The sequence below is a fragment of the Stenella coeruleoalba genome (genome assembly GCF_951394435.1).
Source record: "Stenella coeruleoalba genome assembly, chromosome: 2".
Lineage (NCBI taxonomy): Eukaryota > Metazoa > Chordata > Mammalia > Artiodactyla > Delphinidae > Stenella > Stenella coeruleoalba.
The window spans coordinates 72,804,655-72,822,904 of record NC_137147.1 but is presented as its reverse complement, the minus strand read 5'-3'; the positions used below and the strand labels follow the sequence as shown (position 1 = coordinate 72,822,904).

At 50.4% G+C, this 18,250-nt stretch overlaps 2 protein-coding genes across 6 annotated transcripts; one reads left to right on the top strand and one right to left on the bottom strand.

Annotated features, from left to right (window-relative positions):
• The first annotated feature begins 77 nt into the window (after positions 1-77).
• On the top strand, positions 78-17,277 carry KHNYN (KH and NYN domain containing). Of its 5 annotated transcripts, none has more exons than XM_079913982.1 (8): positions 78-107; positions 10,487-10,707; positions 11,525-12,645; positions 12,804-12,934; positions 13,019-13,115; positions 15,728-15,835; positions 16,044-16,145; positions 16,685-17,277. In XM_079913982.1, the coding sequence occupies exons 2-8, from the start codon at positions 10,507-10,509 to the stop codon at positions 16,935-16,937; spliced, it is 2,013 nt and encodes a 670-aa protein (XP_079770108.1). In that variant the 5' UTR covers positions 78-107; positions 10,487-10,506; the 3' UTR covers positions 16,938-17,277. The 5 variants fall into 5 exon arrangements, with proteins under 5 accessions (XP_079770108.1, XP_079770106.1, XP_079770105.1 ...); XM_079913980.1 differs by lacking the exon at positions 78-107 and adding an exon at positions 9,483-9,689; XM_079913979.1 differs by lacking the exon at positions 78-107 and adding an exon at positions 9,483-9,824.
• Positions 3,363-9,479, bottom strand: CBLN3 (cerebellin 3 precursor). Its single transcript, XM_079913983.1, has 3 exons — positions 8,328-9,479; positions 7,915-8,034; positions 3,363-7,575 (listed from the first exon to the last, which is right to left on the bottom strand). The coding sequence occupies exons 1-3, from the start codon at positions 8,625-8,627 to the stop codon at positions 7,378-7,380; spliced, it is 618 nt and encodes a 205-aa protein (XP_079770109.1). The 5' UTR covers positions 8,628-9,479; the 3' UTR covers positions 3,363-7,377.
• Positions 17,278-18,250: the final 973 nt, after the last annotated feature.

Below are 18,250 nucleotides of genomic sequence, written 5' to 3'. Positions count from 1 at the left end.
GGACCACCTAAGCTTTGCTATATCATGTTTTCCTAGGGACCGTTTATGATGTCCTTGTGTTTCTGGGTAGAAGTGAACACACCTGAAAGAAAGCAGCATTATAACAGGTAAATGGCTACAATAAAACAAAACAAAAATCCTACTCACTTTTTTTTTTTAACATCTTTATTGGAGTACAATTGCTTTGCAGCGTTATGTTAGTTACTGCTGTATAACAAAGTGAATCAGCTATATGCATATATATATATATATCCCCGTATCCCCTCCCTCTTGTGTCTCCCTCCCACCCTCCCTATCCCACCACTCTAGGTGGTTGCAAAACACCGAGCTGATCTCCCTGTGCTATGCAGCTGCTTCCCACGAGCTATTTTACATTTGGTAGTGTATATATGTTCATGTTACTCTCTCACTTCGTCCCAGGTTACCCTTCCCCCTCCCCGTGTCCTCAAGTTAGAGGTGATACAAACAGATGGAGAGATATACCATGTTCTTGGGTTGGAAGAATCAACATTGTGAAAATGACTCTACTACCCAAAGCAATCTACAGATTCAATGCAATCCCTATCAAACTACCACTGGCATTTTTCACAGAACTAGAACAAAAAATTGTACAATTTGTATGGAAACACAAAAGACCCCGAATTGCCAAAGCAATCTTGAGAAAGAAAAACGGAGCTGGTGGAATCAGGCTCCCGGACTTCAGACTATACTACCAAGCTACAGTAATCAAGACAGTATGGTACTGACACAGAAACAGAAATATAGATCAATGGAACAGGATAGAAAGCCCAGAGATAAACCCATGCACATATGGTCACTTTATCTTTGATAAAGGAGGCAAGAGTATACAGTGGAGAAAAGACAGCCTCTTCAATAGTGGTGCTGGGAAAACTGGACAGCTGCATGTAAAAGAATGAAATTAGAACACTTCCTAGCACCATACACAAAAATAAACTCAAAATGGATTAAGGACCTACCCACGTTTTAAAGATCGTCCAAGAATCCTTGGGACATGTACCAGTTTTAACTTGTTTCCTAATTCATATGGTAACAGTAACTTACATATAGTGGGTACTTGCTCTGTGCTTTCCAACGCTGTGGGATATATACCATGTTTCTCTTCATTGTCTAGAGGAAGAAAATGAGGCAGGGGGAGTTTGAGTTATTTGCTGAAGGTCACATGCAGCTACTAAGTGAGAGGCTCCAGTGCCCACCACCTTCACCGCTATGCTCACTCCTTCTCATGCGAGTATATTCACTTTGTTGCTAGAGTTACTTTCTCCCCACTAATCTATGGCCTCTCTATCCTTTATTAATGTATGATATTAATATACATTAGTATACTGTATATTAAGATTTCTCCATTTCAGTTTGGTCCAGATTAAGATGATTTACAAACTAAAACAGAGCCTGGTTTACCTCAGTTGGGTCCAAGAACAATTCTGTTGGCCCTGATAAATTTTGACGCGAATGCCATGCCCTCGTTTTCTGAGCTATAATGAGAAAATCTCTATTTTGAGTTGCCGCTTAGGCATTTTACAGTACAATGACCCTGCTCACACCCAGAGTCTGGACATTTAGATAAGGACCTGAGTTTAGGACTCCTGCCCCAAATTCTCACTTGCTTTTCCTGGGGCGCCCTTTGAAATGACCACTTATAGTTGAGTCCGGGTAAAGTTAGTGACCTGCACCCCAACCAGCTTACACATAATAGGTTCTTGCTATCCTGCTCACACGTGAACTGGGACAGAGGACTGCCCTTCTCCTGGCTCACTGCTTCCCTTTCCCCCCTCCTGGTTTCTGGGGTCTGTAAGTAATAAATCTTTAAACTTTACTTCCTTTGTGTGAGTGTGCTACACCTTCAATCAAAATGACTACAGGGTTCTTACTTCCCCAGATGGGGAACCGAGGGAGCTACCTCCTGACCCCATGTGGTGGCCTGTGCTTCCGCATTCAGCAGATCATAATCTGCATATCCTTAAGTTAATACACCAGCTATGGGTCCCGCAACTCACAAGGGGGTACCATTTTCCCTCAGCTAATAAATAGTGCTATTTTGTAAGTTTTCATGTTCCCATAGACGGTGAAAAATGAATCAGGGGAGATCGCAGCAGCTGGATTGCAAAGGACCTAAAAAAAAAAAACCACGTTAAGCAATACGGATTTAATCCTAGACCCTCTGCCTTCCCCACAATACCCTAAAGGGCTTTAGGCAGTGAAGTTGCCACTCTGGCAACCCCTGTGTGGAGAATGGACTCAGAGAAGCAAAACTGGAGGCCAAGGGGCCAATTAGGAAGCTTTCGTAGAACTCTGAGATATTGGCAGCCAGATGGATGGAAAACAATGGATGGAACTGATTTATGGGGGTTATGGGAGAGGGAGGAATCGAGGAACATGGCTGGCGTTTGGTTAGGGCAACAGGGACGTTCCACTTTTAGACACAGAGAATAAGGGAGAAAACAGATTTCGGGAGGAAAGACTCTAATTTTAGCAGGTTGACTTTAAGGTGGGCTAGGCAAAGTAGGAATCTGACATTTGGGAGGGAGGTCCTGGATAGAGATAAAAAATGTGGAAGTTGTCAGCATATGGATGGAGATTCAGGCTTTTGAGAGTGTGTCAGGATGAAAGGAATCCTAGGGCAGAACCTTGAGGGAAACTGACATTTAGGAGATGGGCAGAGAGGTACAGGAGGCTGAAAAAGAAAGTGGCCTCAGCAGACAGGTGGAAGCAGAGCCCAGAGCATGTGCACAGTCAGGGAAATGAGGGCAGGGAGTGCTTCTAGAAGGAGGGTGTGGCCGACAGGGTGAAATGTTAGGGAGAGCCTGAGTGACAGAAGACTAGATGATAGTGACATTAGTGACGAAGAAGTTGTGAGTGATTAGCTTGAGGGCAGTTTAGGTGGGGTAGCAGAGGCTACAGTTGACTTAAGGGGTGAGCAACTGGTAAGCATAGATATTTGGCTCTAAAGGGGAGGAGAGGTGACGCTAACCAGCATATAAAGCTGAGGGTAACCATATATCTACCACTGTTTCCATATCCATCTGTTTTTTGTTTTAGACTTAAGAGACTTGAGTCTATTTAACTGCTAAACAGAAGGAGTGAGTAGGGAGGGAGACACTGAACATACAGGAGGGAGGAGAGGCAAAGAAAAGAGTATGTTTCCAGGAAATGGAATCCAAGACTGGTGGATGAAGATAGCCGCCTTGACAGAAAGGACACGATTTCTACTGAGCCAGACAGGAAGGAGAGATAAGGAAGGTGAGTTTTCGGATGCGCTGGTGGGAAGGGTTCCTCCTGGGGTTTCTGCTTTCTCAGTGAAGTAGAAGGTGAAGAGTCTGCTGCTGGCAGCGGGGGGCAGTTGGAGGAGTAAAAGTTTTAAGGAGAGAACAGAAGCCTTCAGCTGGATTGGGGGAAGATGAGGAAAGAAGCTGACAAAGGAAACCACAGAATTGCTTGGAGAATTGCTCCAGGGGTGGCTGGAGACCCTGGATTTAGATACACAGCATATCCTTCAGCAGGACTTTGTAGCAATCAGCTACCAGGGCGTGGGTGTAGGGAAGGCAGACAGTTGGATTCTATTCTTAGCATCCTTAGAGTCCTAGGAGATTTTCGTGCCTGGAGAGGAACACTAGCCACCATCTGTGCTTTATTTATTGTTTAATTTATTTACTTCATAAATCTACTTAAGCAAAAAACTGTCTCAACATTTAAACACTATATAACCAAGTCAAAATCTACACATTTTACAAATCAAATTATTTAAACATTGATTGCAAACTTAAATCTTCCTATACATTTCAATCAAATCATCAGTATCATATGTCAGCTCCTCTAAAAGCATCAAGTATTTTGGTAAAGCACACACGTCTTACAAGGATTATAAAATTTTTCACACACGTCTTACAAGGATTATAAATTTTTTTACACCTACTCTTATACTCATTATAAAAATGGGTTTGTAGACCCAAGAGAAGGACACTATCTCAGTTCAGACCAATTTTTGAATTTGGATATCCAAAAGAAGAATATATCTCAGTGCAGATGAAGTTTTGAATTATTAATCAATGAATTCTTGGTTGGGACCTGGGAAACACTTTACCTTCTAAGATGATGAAAATCTGAGCCAGTGCTTACCTTATATATCACTGGAACTTTTCAAGTCCACACTTTTCCCATGGATTAGTGTATTGTAACTGGATGCCTTTTCTTTAAACGATGTCATCTTTAAGTTTAACGACTATGATATGCAGATGTCCCAGAGATGTCCATGCCCAAACCTCTTATGTTTAACGGTAAAGGGACATTTTCTACGTAATTAAAGTTATGGGCCCTAAAATAGAGAGCTTATCCTGGATTATCTGTGTGGGCCCAATCTAATCACAAGAACCCTTAAAATCAGAGAATTTTTAAGGTCAGAGACGTGACAGAAGGGTAGGTCAGAGAGGTTCAAACTGTGAGAAGGACCTGGCCTGACGTTTTTGGCCCGGAGATTGATGGCAAGGAACCTCAATCCTACAACCATAAGGAACTGAATTCTGAATGAGCTTGGGAGTGGATTCTTCTACTTCAGTAAGGAAGGCAGCCCTTCCTACACCTTTCTTTTGACCTAATGAAACCCTGAGGAGAGAATCCAGTCATGCTCTGCTGGACTTCAGACCTACAGAAACTGAGATAATAAATAGGTCAAAGTTGTGTTAAGACACTACTTTGTGGTAATTATTACACAGCAATAGAAAAACTAATACAATAACTTTACTGACATTATTTACAAATTTATCTAGCTCATTTTCATTTTTACAAACTTCCCCAATATTGTTGTTTTCCCCAGTATCCAGTCTCCTCTTCTTCCTTATTATATAACTCCTGACTTTTAGCTGGGCATAGCTGCCTGGAATAAAGACTCTATTCCCTAGCCTCTCTCCCTTGCCTGGTGTGGCTAGATATGACTAAATTCTAGCCAATGAGATGCAAACAGAACTGTTGGAGGTGCCTCTCAGAAAGCTTCTTTAAAAGGAAATGGGTGTGCCCTTCCTTCCTCCTTTCTGGGACTGTAAGGGTGAAGTAATGGCTGGAGCTCAAGGAGCTATCTTGGGTCAGGAGGTGATATGCTAAAGGTGGTAGAACAGCAAGAAAGGAAACTGGGCTGTGGCGATCATAAAACTGCCATCCAACCCTGCAGTCTTTATTTGCAGATTCTTCTATGTGAGACAGAAATAATCTGCCACCTTGTTTAAGCCATTATTATTTTGGGTTTTACTGTTCCTGTAATCTCATTATAATTAGTAGGGTAGTAGAGAGGCCCCCTTTCCCAAGAAATGAAGGATCATGTTTGAGCAGTGAGCAGTTATCTTTTGGACGTTTGCCTAATTCATGTTCATGTAACACACTGTGGGAGCTTCTTTCTTCCTAGTTGTAATATATGACCAGATGGTGCCAATCAGTCTCTTTCATTTTTGGTACAGTTCCAACGTTTTCTGGAATTACTGAGAGCTCTCTGGATCCACCCCTCCCTACTTATGCAGATAAAGAAAAATAAATGCACCTTATGCATAGATATAATATCTGCTCTACTTATACTCTTCTACTTATCAAAATTAACTAAAAATATCCTATTATAGTCATACTTCTTCGCTCAGTAGACTAACTACATTTTTGTACATTGTATAGTTACTTCTTCCTTTTTGAAAATCACAACAGAGTTGTGGATTTTAAAAATTCACCTTGTTCCAATTAACAATATTATTTTCCTTTTGATTATCAAATTGTCACAGAATGTCAATTTGTGGAAGCCTATTAAGATTGGTTCCTTTGCCTTCTCAGCTCTACCCTACATTTAAGAAAGCATCTTTGCTTTTTGTCTTCACCAATAGGTTCCAGGCCTAGAGTTATTTATGACATGGAGCTATTCTCCAAGGGACCTTGAGTCCTTTTAAAGGAGAATAATATCTGAGGCAAAGCTTCAGGTGCTAAGAATGCATATCAGATTTTTTCCTGATGTTGTTTCTATGCCGCTTTAGTGACAAAATTTGAAAAAGTTATTTCTTTTGAAAACCACAAATTCACAATTGGTATTTCCTATTTAACTCAGGCACTACCAAATCCTTTTTTATTTGACTCTGACATACAGTTTTACATTTATTTTCCCTACAGCATACCTGCTTGTATCCTGTAACCCCTGAACCCAGTTGTAATGTCGTGTTCTCTCTTTAGTGATCCTATAGGGTCTCACTGAGCATCATTCTCTAATTACTTTATTGATAGATTCATCCATGCTGGGCCAATGGGACAGAGAGGTGAGACACAGTTTATAATACTGGCAGGAGAGTGGTTGAAAGGATGAATTATGGAATCCAAGGAATTTTAAGGAGGAGGATAAGACAGCACAAATCAGGAGAAAGAAGAGAGGTTGTGGGATAGTGTGGGACAGGTACAGTGAAGGTCCCTGAGAGAGCTGGGAGGAAGGAGGTGGTGGTCAGAGCATGAAGTGATTGAACTTGAGACTACAAAGGTGGAGCAGTTCTAGGAGGGGGCCACGGTCATTGATGTGTTCCATGCCTGGAGATCTACAATTGCCCACATGTGACCTACCTCCACCTCCAGCTGCCAAAGGAACCTTTGTATACCCACTCTCGGCCAAAGCAAACATACACACCCATGTCTTGGGTGGGGAGATGAGGGCCAGAGTCCATCTGGGATCTTCCACAAATAGATGCTGGGTTCACCGTCGGCTGGCTGCCCCAATGTACGTGAAAAATGTATACCGTGTTCAGGCTGGGTGCATGCCCCCTTCCTGCCGCACCAGCCACAGGCTCTGGGCTGCTCTGTGGCCCTCCCCACAGTTCTGCTACTGGCTGAGTCTCCCTCCTGCTCTAGTCCACACAGTGCTGGCTCAGCTTCTGACTGTGCTGGCCGAGATCTGTGATGCTGGCACTCCTCACAGGAAGGAGCCTGCTGGGTATGCTGAGGCTGGTCCATCTGGTCCCCTGTAGGGGCCTGTCAGGCTCACCTGTACCACCTGTTCCCCAATAGCACTGAGCAGGAAGCTGGGTTGGAGTTGGGGGGACAGGAGGAGCAGAGTCTGCAAAGTAGCACAGGCCTCCCTACCTGCCAAACCCTGCCCTGATCCTAGGGCTGCAGGCAGAAAGAGATGCAGTGAGAGGCAACTGTGAGGGGCAGGTTAAGAGGGGCAGGTCCCGAGACACCAGAGCTCTACTCTTCACCTTGGATGTTTGGTACAGGGTCCCATGCAAGGACGTGGAATAATAAAGGCAGCCAGAGGGAGTCTCTCTCCTGCCCTGAAGATGCTACTTCTGGGGCAGGAGAGGGCAGAGGGCAGGGGTCAGGGGCTAGATTTCCTTCCTTGAAAGGCTTGAGTCCTCAGAGTGGGAAAATGAGGAAGCCAGAGAAGCTTGAATATTTCCAGCCACCCAGCAGGTTCCCTCGACGCAGGCGCAGAGATACCCGGTCCCCAGGGTCCAGGGGCAGTAGCACAGAGCTGGTGGCTGCCTCCCGGGTCACGTCTGGGTCGTTGGCAAAGGCCGAGATGACAGGCCATGTGTTCAGCATCAGGCTTACCTGGGGAGGGAAGCCCAGTTAGCACCTCTCCCTAGTCCTTGTCCCGGGACCCCCACTTTCCTGAGGGCTTCCTTCCTTCTCTGCAGCCCCAGAGGGACACTCTGGAACCTGGGAACCTGAGGCTCAGAGCACCCTCCTGGGAGGGCTGAGAGGTGGCCGGTGTTGCACTCTGTGCCTCCTTCACAGTCTCTGCTAGGCGGGCCCTTTCCCGCCTTGCTCCTGACCCCCCAGGATGCAGGCCAATGGAGGTCTGCCTGCGGATCCCCTGGGCTCCACTTATTTCCCCCTTCCCTTCCCCTCCTGAGCTGGGGATGGGACAGGGCCTAGGGTTCAGGTCACCTGGACAGTCTGGCGGTTGTACACCTTCACCACATGGAACCGGAAGCTGTAGACGCCCCGGACGGGGGCCACGAAGGAGCCTGAGGCCCGGTCAAAGCCACCGCCCTCGTTCACCAGGACCTGTGAGAAGCGACCCTACTGAGTGGGGCTTGGGGATGCCTGGGGCTAGGGGAAACCAGGATTAGGGGGAAGGGGCAGTGAGTAAGGAAAGGAAGGGGTGGCAAGTAGACCAAACAGGAGGGATGCACGGATTCAAAAGCAATGGTGAGAAAGGGCAAGGAGGGTGTGGTGGGAATGAAGGGAAGGGAGACGGGAAGAAGGCTTGGGGGCAACTGGCCACAGCAGGGCTGTTTCCTTAGCAGCAGAGTGGGTTTGGACAGTGATTCCAGGTCTTTGCAGGGTAGAGGGATTACCTGGTCGAAGTATATGGCTCCACTGGTGCCATTGCCGATCTCTCCTGCTGGCTCGTGGTGGTGGCTTCGGACTGCAGCAAATGCCACTCTTCCAGGGGGTGCCTCTCCCAGGGCTGCTCCCCCTGGCCCCCCTGCCGCAGCTCGGCTGGGCTCACAGACCACCAGGCACTCACCTTCCAGGAGGACTGGCTCTGTCCCCTCCTGGGCCCACCCTGTCCTCAGGGCCATAAGTGTCAGGGCCAAGGTCAGCCAAGGGCTGAGTGAGGGACCTGGTGGCCAGTGTCGCTTTGCTCCCAGCATGGTTGAGTGGCTCTGTGACCCACAAGCCTTCTCTGTTTGCTCCTTGGTTTTGTCCACCTCTCCTCCAGGCTCTCACCACCCCTCACGCTGCTTCTCAGCCCTCTCTGGGACTCATGGTCACCTGGTCTTGGCATCTCCCTCTCCATCCCTCTCTGTGCCCCACGACTCTGTCCTGCCTCTCACTCCTGCTGTCACTGCAGTTCCTGCCTCCTACTCCTGCTGTCACTGCAGTTCCTGCCTCCTCGGCAGGGCACAAAATGACAGCAGCTGGGCTCTGGGAGGGAGAGGAGAAATGAGGCAGCCATACAGGAGGGCTACAGCCAAAACCCCAGGGCAGCCCCTCCCGAGAGCACTGAAGGCTGGAACTGGGACGACAGAGAACATGGGTGTCTGTGTGAGACTGTGAATTCTTGTATGTGTATGTGTGTGAGTGTGTGCGTATGTGTGAGACAGCTCCTACAGCTCCTCCCCTCACTCCTCCCCTCTTCAAAATCCGTCGCAAGTCAGCAGCCCTCTTAGCAGCATCTTTTCCACCGTTGGAAAAAAGGGAGTGTCCTTGTGTTTTCCCTGCAATTGTTTTGGTGGAAAGTGCTTGGCCCAACAGTGTCACTGTCCTGTGACCCTGGGCCCGTCTCTTTCTTTCCTTGGTCTTCTATATCTTCATCCGAAGGGACTGCATTAGTCCGTTTAAGGCGCTCTTCACCTCCATCTCTCCATGAAGTGGTTCCTCATTCCTGAGAAACAACTCCGTGGAGCGATTGAAAACTCAGAAGAGCGCGGAGACGTGACCCGCAGGCTTGGAGCAAGAGCGGGCGAGAGGGCGGGGCCGGGGTGGGGGGACGAGTAGGCTGTGGGCGGGGCCGGGGGCGGGGACCCGGCTGGGGCCTGGGCCCGGGCCGAGGCTCCGGCCGCCGGCGGAGAGCAGCCTGCAGCTGGCGGGGGCGGGCGCGCGCCGGGGCTCGGTGCAGGCCCAGCCCCGGGAGGGGCCCAGCTGACTCCGCCCCCGGCCAGGAAGTGACTCAAAAAACTGTTCGTGATGTGGGGAAGAGAGGTCCCCGTTGGGTGAGGAATCGGGAAGGCCCGCCCAGATTCGGGCCCCCCGCCTTTCTTCCCTGGGCCGGGGGCGCGGGCGAAGCTGGGGCCGGCGGGCACCGAGCGGCGCCGGCGGGACTGAGGCCGCAGCGGGCGGCGAGGCGGGTAGGCGCGCTCTCCCCCGCGCCCGGGCCGCGGGAGCCAGAGGCCGCAGTGCAGAGCGCAGTCGGAGGGCGGCAGCCGCCAGCGGCTATGGGCGGGGCCCGGTCCGACCCCTGGGCCCCGCGTGGGGCTCGTGGCCCGACCGGGGGGTGTAGCAGACTGCGGAGGAAGGGGGAGGGGTGGGAGTGGCTAGAACCTTGGAAATGGCTGACAAGGGACCCAGAGGACAGCCCAGTTCAAGCCCTGGTGAGGATTCATCTTTAAGAGGCCGTCTTGGACTCGGAGATTGCAGAGACCCGGAGGAGAGGGACTCTTTCGTCACCTGTCCCCTCCTTCTGGCCTCCAGACCCAGCTGGACCTCCCCCCCCCCCGCCGCCCCGCCCCCGCTTCCTGCTCAGGGCTGTGGTCATTTTCCAAAGGCCACACACCCATCCCAGAGAGACAGCCTTCCTTGTTTATCCATGACTTGTCTCCGGAGAGAAGGCCCTTGTGTCCAGATAATCTGACATTCCCTCCCTATCCCCAGGCTGTACTGAAGTGCTGGTTACCTCTTGGGTTTACCAGTTTGGTAACTAGGTGCGACCTGTTGATAGCTGGTGTAGGCCAGGAGACCAAATTTGGGTTGAGGGGACATTGAGGCTCTGAACTGCTTTCCCTCCTTCCAGGGCTGGGCGGCCAAGGAGCCATGCCTACCTGGGGGGCTGGCTCCCCGTCCCCTGACCGTTTTGCGGTGTCTGCGGAGGCTGAGGACAAGGTGCGGGAACAGCAACCCTATGTGGAGCGCATCTTCAGGGTGGGGATGAGCGTCCTCCCGAAGGACTGTCCTGAGAACCCTCACATCTGGCTGCAGCTGGAGGGCCCCAAGGAGAACGCCAGCAGAGCCAAGGTGAACACCTCTCCCTGACCCTTCTGGGAAAACAATGACTCCCTCCCCCGAGGAGGCAGAAGAGAGGAGGGGCTGGGGAGGATCTCCACTCTTTGCTTGTCTCACTGGCCCTGAGCTTTGAGGAACTTCCAAACTCTCTATTTGTCAAGAGTTTTGGTTTCATTTCTGCTGCGATGACCCAGATTCTGCCAGGGCTTGGAGATTAGTGACTCAGTTCAAATCAGTTTTTACTCTTTGGGGGAGAAGAGATAATTTGGTTGGGCAGGCAGGCTCCACCAAGGAATTCACTGTGGGGTGGGAGGCCACACTGATTCCTTTGGAGTTAGTCAGGACTTACAGTAAGGCACGACCAAATACCATCCTTGTGGTCCTAGTTTGTTTCCTTATCTATAAAATGTGAATAATAACAGTACCCACCTCACTGAACTTATTGTGACTTAGATAAAGCATGTAAAGCGTGAGTTCGGTAAAAGTTGTCAATGATGATTGTTATGATGGAAATATACAACACGCATACACACACATAAATGTTTAGAAGAGACAGCCTTTTAACCAATTAATTATAACAGTTTCTTAAGTTGAGGCAAGTTCTAAATGGAAATTCAGCCACGGGCTGTCAACTGAAAAGGCAAAGAAGTGAGTTTCTCGCTCCCCTCGTAACCACCACGTTTTTCAGGATCTGTAGGGCTCCATAGCTCTCCTCAGGCATCCTGGAGCTCAGAGGAGAGCAGCGGCCCCGAAGGAGCTATTGGGCCACTTAGGATTCCAGCAGTCTCTTTTTTTTTTTCCTACCTCCCCTCCCCACCTTTTCCCCCAGGAGTACCTGAAGGGTCTCTGCAGCCCAGAGCTACAGAATGAAATTCATTACCCACCCAAACTGCACTGCATCTTTCTGGGAGCCCAGGGCTTCTTCCTTGATTGCCTGACTTGGAGCACATCAGCCCACCTGGTGCCGGGGGCGCCCGGCTCGCTGATGGTCAGCGGCCTGACCGAGGCCTTTGTCATGGTCCAGAGCCGAGTGGAGGAGCTGGTGGAGCGGCTGAGCTGGGACTTTCGGCTGGGGCCATCCCCTGGAGCCTCCCAGTGTGCTGGAGTGCTGAGAGAATTCTCTTCTCTGCTGCAGTCCCGGGGGGATGCCCACACAGAGGCCCTGCTGCAGCTGCCCCTTGCTGTCCAGGAAGAACTGCTGAGCCTGGTGCAAGAGGCATCCAGGGGGCAGGGGCCCCAAGCATTCCCGTCCTGGGAGTGGGGGAGCCCAGGTCTGCTGGGTGCTCAGCACCAGGGAGTCAGGAGTCCCCTGAGTGACAGCAGGGAGTCTCTGGACACAGGACCTGCAGGGTGGCAGGAGTCACGGGGAGAGAGATGTGCTATGGAGAAGGAGGGGACAAAGCACGGTGGTCCCAGGGAGATGGATTTGGGGTGGAAGGAGTGGCCCGGGGAAGAGGCCTCGGAGAGACAAGTGGCCTTCAGGCCACAGTCAGGAGGAGGAGAGGCAGGGCAGGCAGTGCCTCTGAAAGGGAAGGCCCTGGGGAAGGAGGGGGTGCCTCAGGAAAGAGGAAGGTTCTGGGTCCAGGGCGCCCCTCCTGGCACCCAGGGCCCCTGTCAGAAGGCAGCCCAGCCCCGGGGAGCCTCCCTCCTGCAGCGGCTCCATAATGGGGAAGCCTCACCTCCAAGAGTGCCCAGCCCCCCACCGGCGCCTGAACCCCCTTGGCACTGCGGAGATCGAGGGGACAGAGGAGACAGGGCAGACAAGCAGCAGGTCGTGGCTCGAGGTCGGGGGTCTCCGTGGAAACGAGGCACCCAGGGGGGTAATTTGGTGACTGGCACACAGCGTTTCCAGGAGGCCCTCCAGGACCCTTTCACCCTGTGCCTTGCCAATGTGCCAGGCAAGCCAGACCTTCGCCATATTGTCATCGATGGCAGCAACGTGGCCATGGTGTGAGTACCTGGTGGGGCTGAGCGTCCTGGGGAGGGGGATGAGATGACGAGATGGGCAGTTGCATTCACCTTGGGGATATGTGCGAAGTGGGGGGCAGTACAGCCAGGCTGCCAGGCCCCCCTGGGGGTCCCAGAATGCTGACCCCTTTCCACTGCAGGCATGGCCTCCAGCACTACTTCTCCAGCCGGGGCATTGCCATTGCTGTGCAGTACTTCTGGGACCGTGGCCACCGCGACATAACTGTGTTTGTGCCTCAGTGGCGTTTCAGTAGGGACTCCAAGGTCAGAGGTGAGTTGGGACTGGTCTTTTGTGTCCGGGGATGGGCCCTGCTTCCACCTTGAGGATAACCCCATTCTGCTCCTCTTTCTCTAGAGAGTCACTTCCTGCGCAAGCTGCATTCCCTCAGCCTGCTCTCCCTCACTCCCTCCCGGGTCTTGGATGGCAAGAGGATCTCTTCCTATGACGACAGGTACTTGCTTCTTTCTTGGTCACAGGCTGGACATTCAGGGAGCCAAGTGGGAGACTGAGGGAGAGACAGAAGCTCCTGACCCTTCACACTGTCTGTAAGCCTGAGTCGTGGGACAAGGGTCAGTTCTCCTCCGCGTGCCCCTATGACTGGGGAGGTAAACCTGCCCCGCAGGCAGGATGAGATGGATGGTGGACAGCTCTGTTTGTCCACTCATCCTTCACTTTTCACTCATCAAACTAAAGGATGCCTCATATTTATACAGTGCCTTACTGTCTAGAAAATACTGGTTTAATGGAAAGATGGGAAAGCCAATGACGTGAATAGCTGACAAATGCCTCTTACAACCTAGATGTCCAAACACATAGAGAAATTCCCCAACCTTCTGGAAAAACCAGAATCAATGTTCAAAATAACGATAAATGAAAAAACACATTCCATGCATAGGAAGACTGTACAAAACATGGTATAATAAAAGACAGTGAAAGATCACTGGTCTTAGAATTTGCAGGTCTGGATTTGAGTCCCAGGTTGCACAGTCATTGACTGTGGAGTCTCTTAGTGGATTAATCTCTTTGTCTCAAGGTCCTCTTCCATTTATTCATCCTCCTTGTGAATGTCAAAAGAAGCTAAGGTATGTGTTTGTCTCACTCAAGGTGCTGGGCAGGAGGGCAGTGATGTTCCTTAGTTTTTCATGGATCCAATCAAGTGTGGCAGAGGGCCTACCTCTTGTACAGAAGTGGAGACGGAGGGTCAGAGTAGTTAATTTTCTTGGCAAAGGCTATGAAGTAGCAAAGGGAAAATGAGAACTTAAAGCTGCTAGCTGGTTTAACTGAAAAACACGGGGCACATTCCCTCCCCAGTGTGCACACAGTGTGGGAGATGGGCGGATTTTAAAAGCTAACTAACCGATTTAAAAAAACTAGTGACAAGTTCTTTATTCTCTAGGATTTTCGGTTTTAAATTAAAAACAAGTTTCCAAACTGAAGTGATTATATATTTTGTTTTTTCAAACACTTAGCTCTTACTCCCTAACAGGAAAATGGTATTCTACAAAAAGTTCACGTTCTCCCGATGCTATTCTGTTTTATGTCTAGATTTCACAGGTTATCTGCGCTATGGAATCTTCTTTACACGCCAGCACTGACACAGTTAAAACTGAAGGTTGAGTCAGTTGTAATACATTTTGAAGGCACATGTCTGTACAGTGGTGTACGTCCTGATAGGCAGACAGCACAATATGAATTTGGAATTTTGCCTAGTTACAGTGAAAAACACAGTGGCACGTAGCACAGGCCTACTGAATACTGCGGAACAACGTATGATGTAATGTGATAATAGTAAAATATGCTTAACTTGAAAATACCTTTTGTACCTTATATGATACCATATACATTTTTATGTCATCTTCTTAATTTATTTCCCAGACAGAAACTCAGAACCAGACACCTGTCACACCGAATCCTGATTACTAGTCCCCTCTATACCACAATGTTTTTCAAATACTGACTGCCTGCTTAGTACTAGCCGAAGGAAGCAGGAATGCAGGGAATCAGGGAAGACCTGATTCTCGACTTCAAAGAGCCCAAAGAAAATGTAAACCAACAGTACAGAATGGAGAGGAAAAGGATCCCCCTTCTGGCTGGGGTTTTGTGGGAAGAGAAAGCTTTGAGAGCTTCTGTTGATTGATTGACAAGGACATGGGATGCGTTGGAGCTCTAGGTTTTAAACCTGTTAAAAAGGACTCACCTCCTGAGTCCTACCCCAGTCCTGTGGAATCAGAATTACTAAAGTGGGGCCCAGGCATTTATTTTTTTAAAGTTCCCCTGGTGGTTCCGTTCATCAGTGAGGTTGGGGAAGTACCTTCCAGATGGAGGGAATAGTTTGAGAAAGATGGAAGTCGGACAGCACGGGGCATGTTTGAAGAACAGGGTGTAATCTGATCATTGATTTTGGCAGGAGCTGAGTACAGCAGGGAGTATGGGGTGAGATAAGGCCATAAGAGTGGCTTGGAGCTGGGTTCTAGATGGCCTTGGCTGCCAGGCCTGGGCATGGGGAAATATTCGGTAGATAAAGGGCAAGTTTGGAAGACTTTTGTGTAGGAAGAGCATATTCTCTTGGGGGAGGTCAGGAGAGACTGGAGGGTGGTAAGTGGCTGGGGGCAGGGGACCCCCTCATCAGGAGGCTATGCAGTAGTACCATGCTTGCAATGTCCAGGTAGCTCAGATGGTAATAGTGGGACTGGAAAAGAAGGAAGCAGAGTGGAAAGCCTTTCAGAGGAGAAGCATGATGGATCTGTGACTGATTCATGGGGGCACGGTGGAAGAAGACAGAGCCAGAGCCAGATCTTTCTGTTTCATGCTATTGAGGCACGAATTGTTGAGTGGAGGATTGTGGTGACTTGAGGGGATGCTATTGGGGAACCACCATGGATTCATCTTTCATGAGTTTCCTTTCTAACCCGTGGCACCTGTATGCAGTCAGTCACCTGGGGGCTGGATCAAGGTGAGGGGGCCAGAACTCCATCACCGGAAGTGGGTCACGGGAGTCAATAACGCTCTTTGGGGTTGGGACCTTGGAGAGTCCCAATATGGCGGCCGTGGTTTTCGTGACAGGTTCATGGTGAAGCTGGCTGAAGAGACCGATGGGATCATTGTCTCCAATGACCAGTTCCGGGACCTGGCAGAGGAGTCTGAGAAGTGGATGGCAATCATTAGAGAGCGGTGAGGGAGCCCTCCCCTGAGCACAGGGCACGGACTCAGACCTTTCTCTAAAACCAGCTCTGCTCTGCCACCGGGTGAGGACTCTGGGAAGGGGCTGACGTTGCTTTGCGAAGGATGGTAGCTGGCAGCTTCTGATGGTGTTGGTCTTAACTGTCCGGGAGGTGGGCAAAAGCCCCTCTGTGACCACACATTCTCTGTGCCCATCCAGCCTGCTGCCCTTCACCTTCGTGGGAAACCTCTTCATGGTGCCTGATGACCCACTGGGGCGAAATGGCCCTACACTGGATGAATTCCTGAAGAAGCCGGTCAGGTAATGCCTCAGACTCTCCTAGGCAGCCCTAGCTTTTGCTCTGCAGGAGCCTTGCAGGCCTGGAGAATTGGGGGAAGAATGACCTCAATCTGGGCCAGCTTTATTCTGTAGTAGTTCAAGTTGCCTTGCGCTTGGCCCAAGGAATCCTGACTCAGACCCTCCTGGCTGGGAGGGAAGCTCCTGTTTCCTGTTTTCCCTGATCAGTGTGTTGGACGGAGTTATTTGGAAGGTACTTGCTTTTACTTATAGCCAGCTGCATTGAGCATGCCCTCTGTTGGACATAAAGTGATTAATTTATTAGACTAGAACTAGATAGTGGCAGCTTCACCTTCCAGGTTCCAAAGGAACAGGCCATCTTCCCTTCAGTAGTGGGTTGATACTGCCCCTCAGTGGTCAGTTTCTGGAACTTCAGGGTCACTCCCCAGAGCCCAGACTAGGCAGGGCAGTTGACTGGGAGTGGAGAGCAGGGAGGCCCACTGGGCTCTCACCTCCCTCGAGGATGCTCATCAGTTCTTCCTGTTCCCTCTGCTTCTTCGCAGGGCACAGGGGTCTTCTAAGGCGCAGCATTCTGCCAAGGGCTTCACAGAACACAGTAATCAGCAGCAGGGGAGAAAAGAAGAGGAGAAAGGCAGTGGTGGCATTCGGAAGACGCGGGAGACAGAGCGGCTCCGGCGCCAACTGCTGGAGGTGTTTTGGGGCCAGGATCACAAGGTGGACTTCATCCTGCAGCGGGAGCCGTACTGCCGGGACATCAACCAGCTCTCTGAGGCCCTGCTCAGTCTCAACTTTTGAGCCTCACCTGTCTGAGTGACTGCCACCCCGTCAGCTCCAGCTTCATCCAGCTCAGCTCATTCTGTGAGGGTCCCTCTGCTGCTCAGACCCTGACCCAGTCTCACCCTGAGTTGGTGCTTTGTGTCAGGGAAGCACCAAGGAAGTGCATTCGTGTGTGGGGAATGCTCTTGCCTGGGGCACTTTGGGGACAGGTCTGTAAGGTGACCTGATCTCACCTTGAGTCAGGACCTCAACCAGCTCTCAGGAGGTTCTGCTCAGCCTTAACTTCTTAACCTTGCTTTATGCAGGGTTTCTGTAGGGAATGGGGGCTGCTGGGAAGGGTGGGTCACGGAGATGGGGACTGTCGGCCCCTCCTCCACGCTGAGCTGGGGATGGAGGCTAGGGTGGGTGGGAGGGAATGTAGAACAGGTGGCCAGGAAGCTAAGCCTTTCCTCCTCCTGGCTGCTGCTCTGATGGCCAGAGGACAGGACGAGTCCCAGGCCTGGCTGGGCTCCTGGGCGCATCAAAGGGAATGCTGGGCCCTGGAAAGGCTAGTGTTATGGGGTCTGGGTCACAGTGGGGCAGCGGGGAGCTGGTGGAGAAGGCAGAGGGAGACTTGGCTTCTGGTCTCAGCTATGCCTGCCTGTGACCTTGATTGATCTTGGTCTTTACTTCCGCCTACAAGTCAGGGGTAAAAAAGCCTGTTGGGAGGAGAGATGAGAACGTGGAGGAAAGCTCCTTGGAGGAAAGGTACTTGGACCAAGCCTCAGGTGTGTCTGTCTGTGGTTGCACAGGCTTCCTAACCAAAACCTCACTTTTAGAGAGCTGAGGGTCCTCTGTCCCCAGGACCTGTGCCCTAGATGTTTTAACACTGCATCCTCAGTATAATGAGCCCTATAATGGCTGCGTCCCTTTTGGGCAACCCCCCTCCCCCGCCAAATCCACATTTACAAAAAGGTTAATTAGGGGTGACTGTTTGCATTACCAGAAAACTCTCAGGGTTCCTTCCTATCAATGGCAGCTCTCCTGTTGCATTCAGGTGTTTGTTTACAGTTGAACGAATGTGTCAGAAAGTCCGCAGTCCCCAGTTGATGCACTTGCTCGAGCGTTGAGCAGTCACCAAACCAGTGAAGCCATGTTCTGCGAGCAAAACGTTCATGTGACCTGACCCTAGCATCTTCTTTACAGAACATATATGTTGCATAAAGCGAGACCCACTTCTGCTCCGTGTGTGCGTGTATGCGGATGGGAGGGTTTATAGAGTTTGTATCTAGAGGAACCAATCTGGAAAACGAAAATTGAAGAATCAGAGTCAGAAGGTACTTAACTGGCCA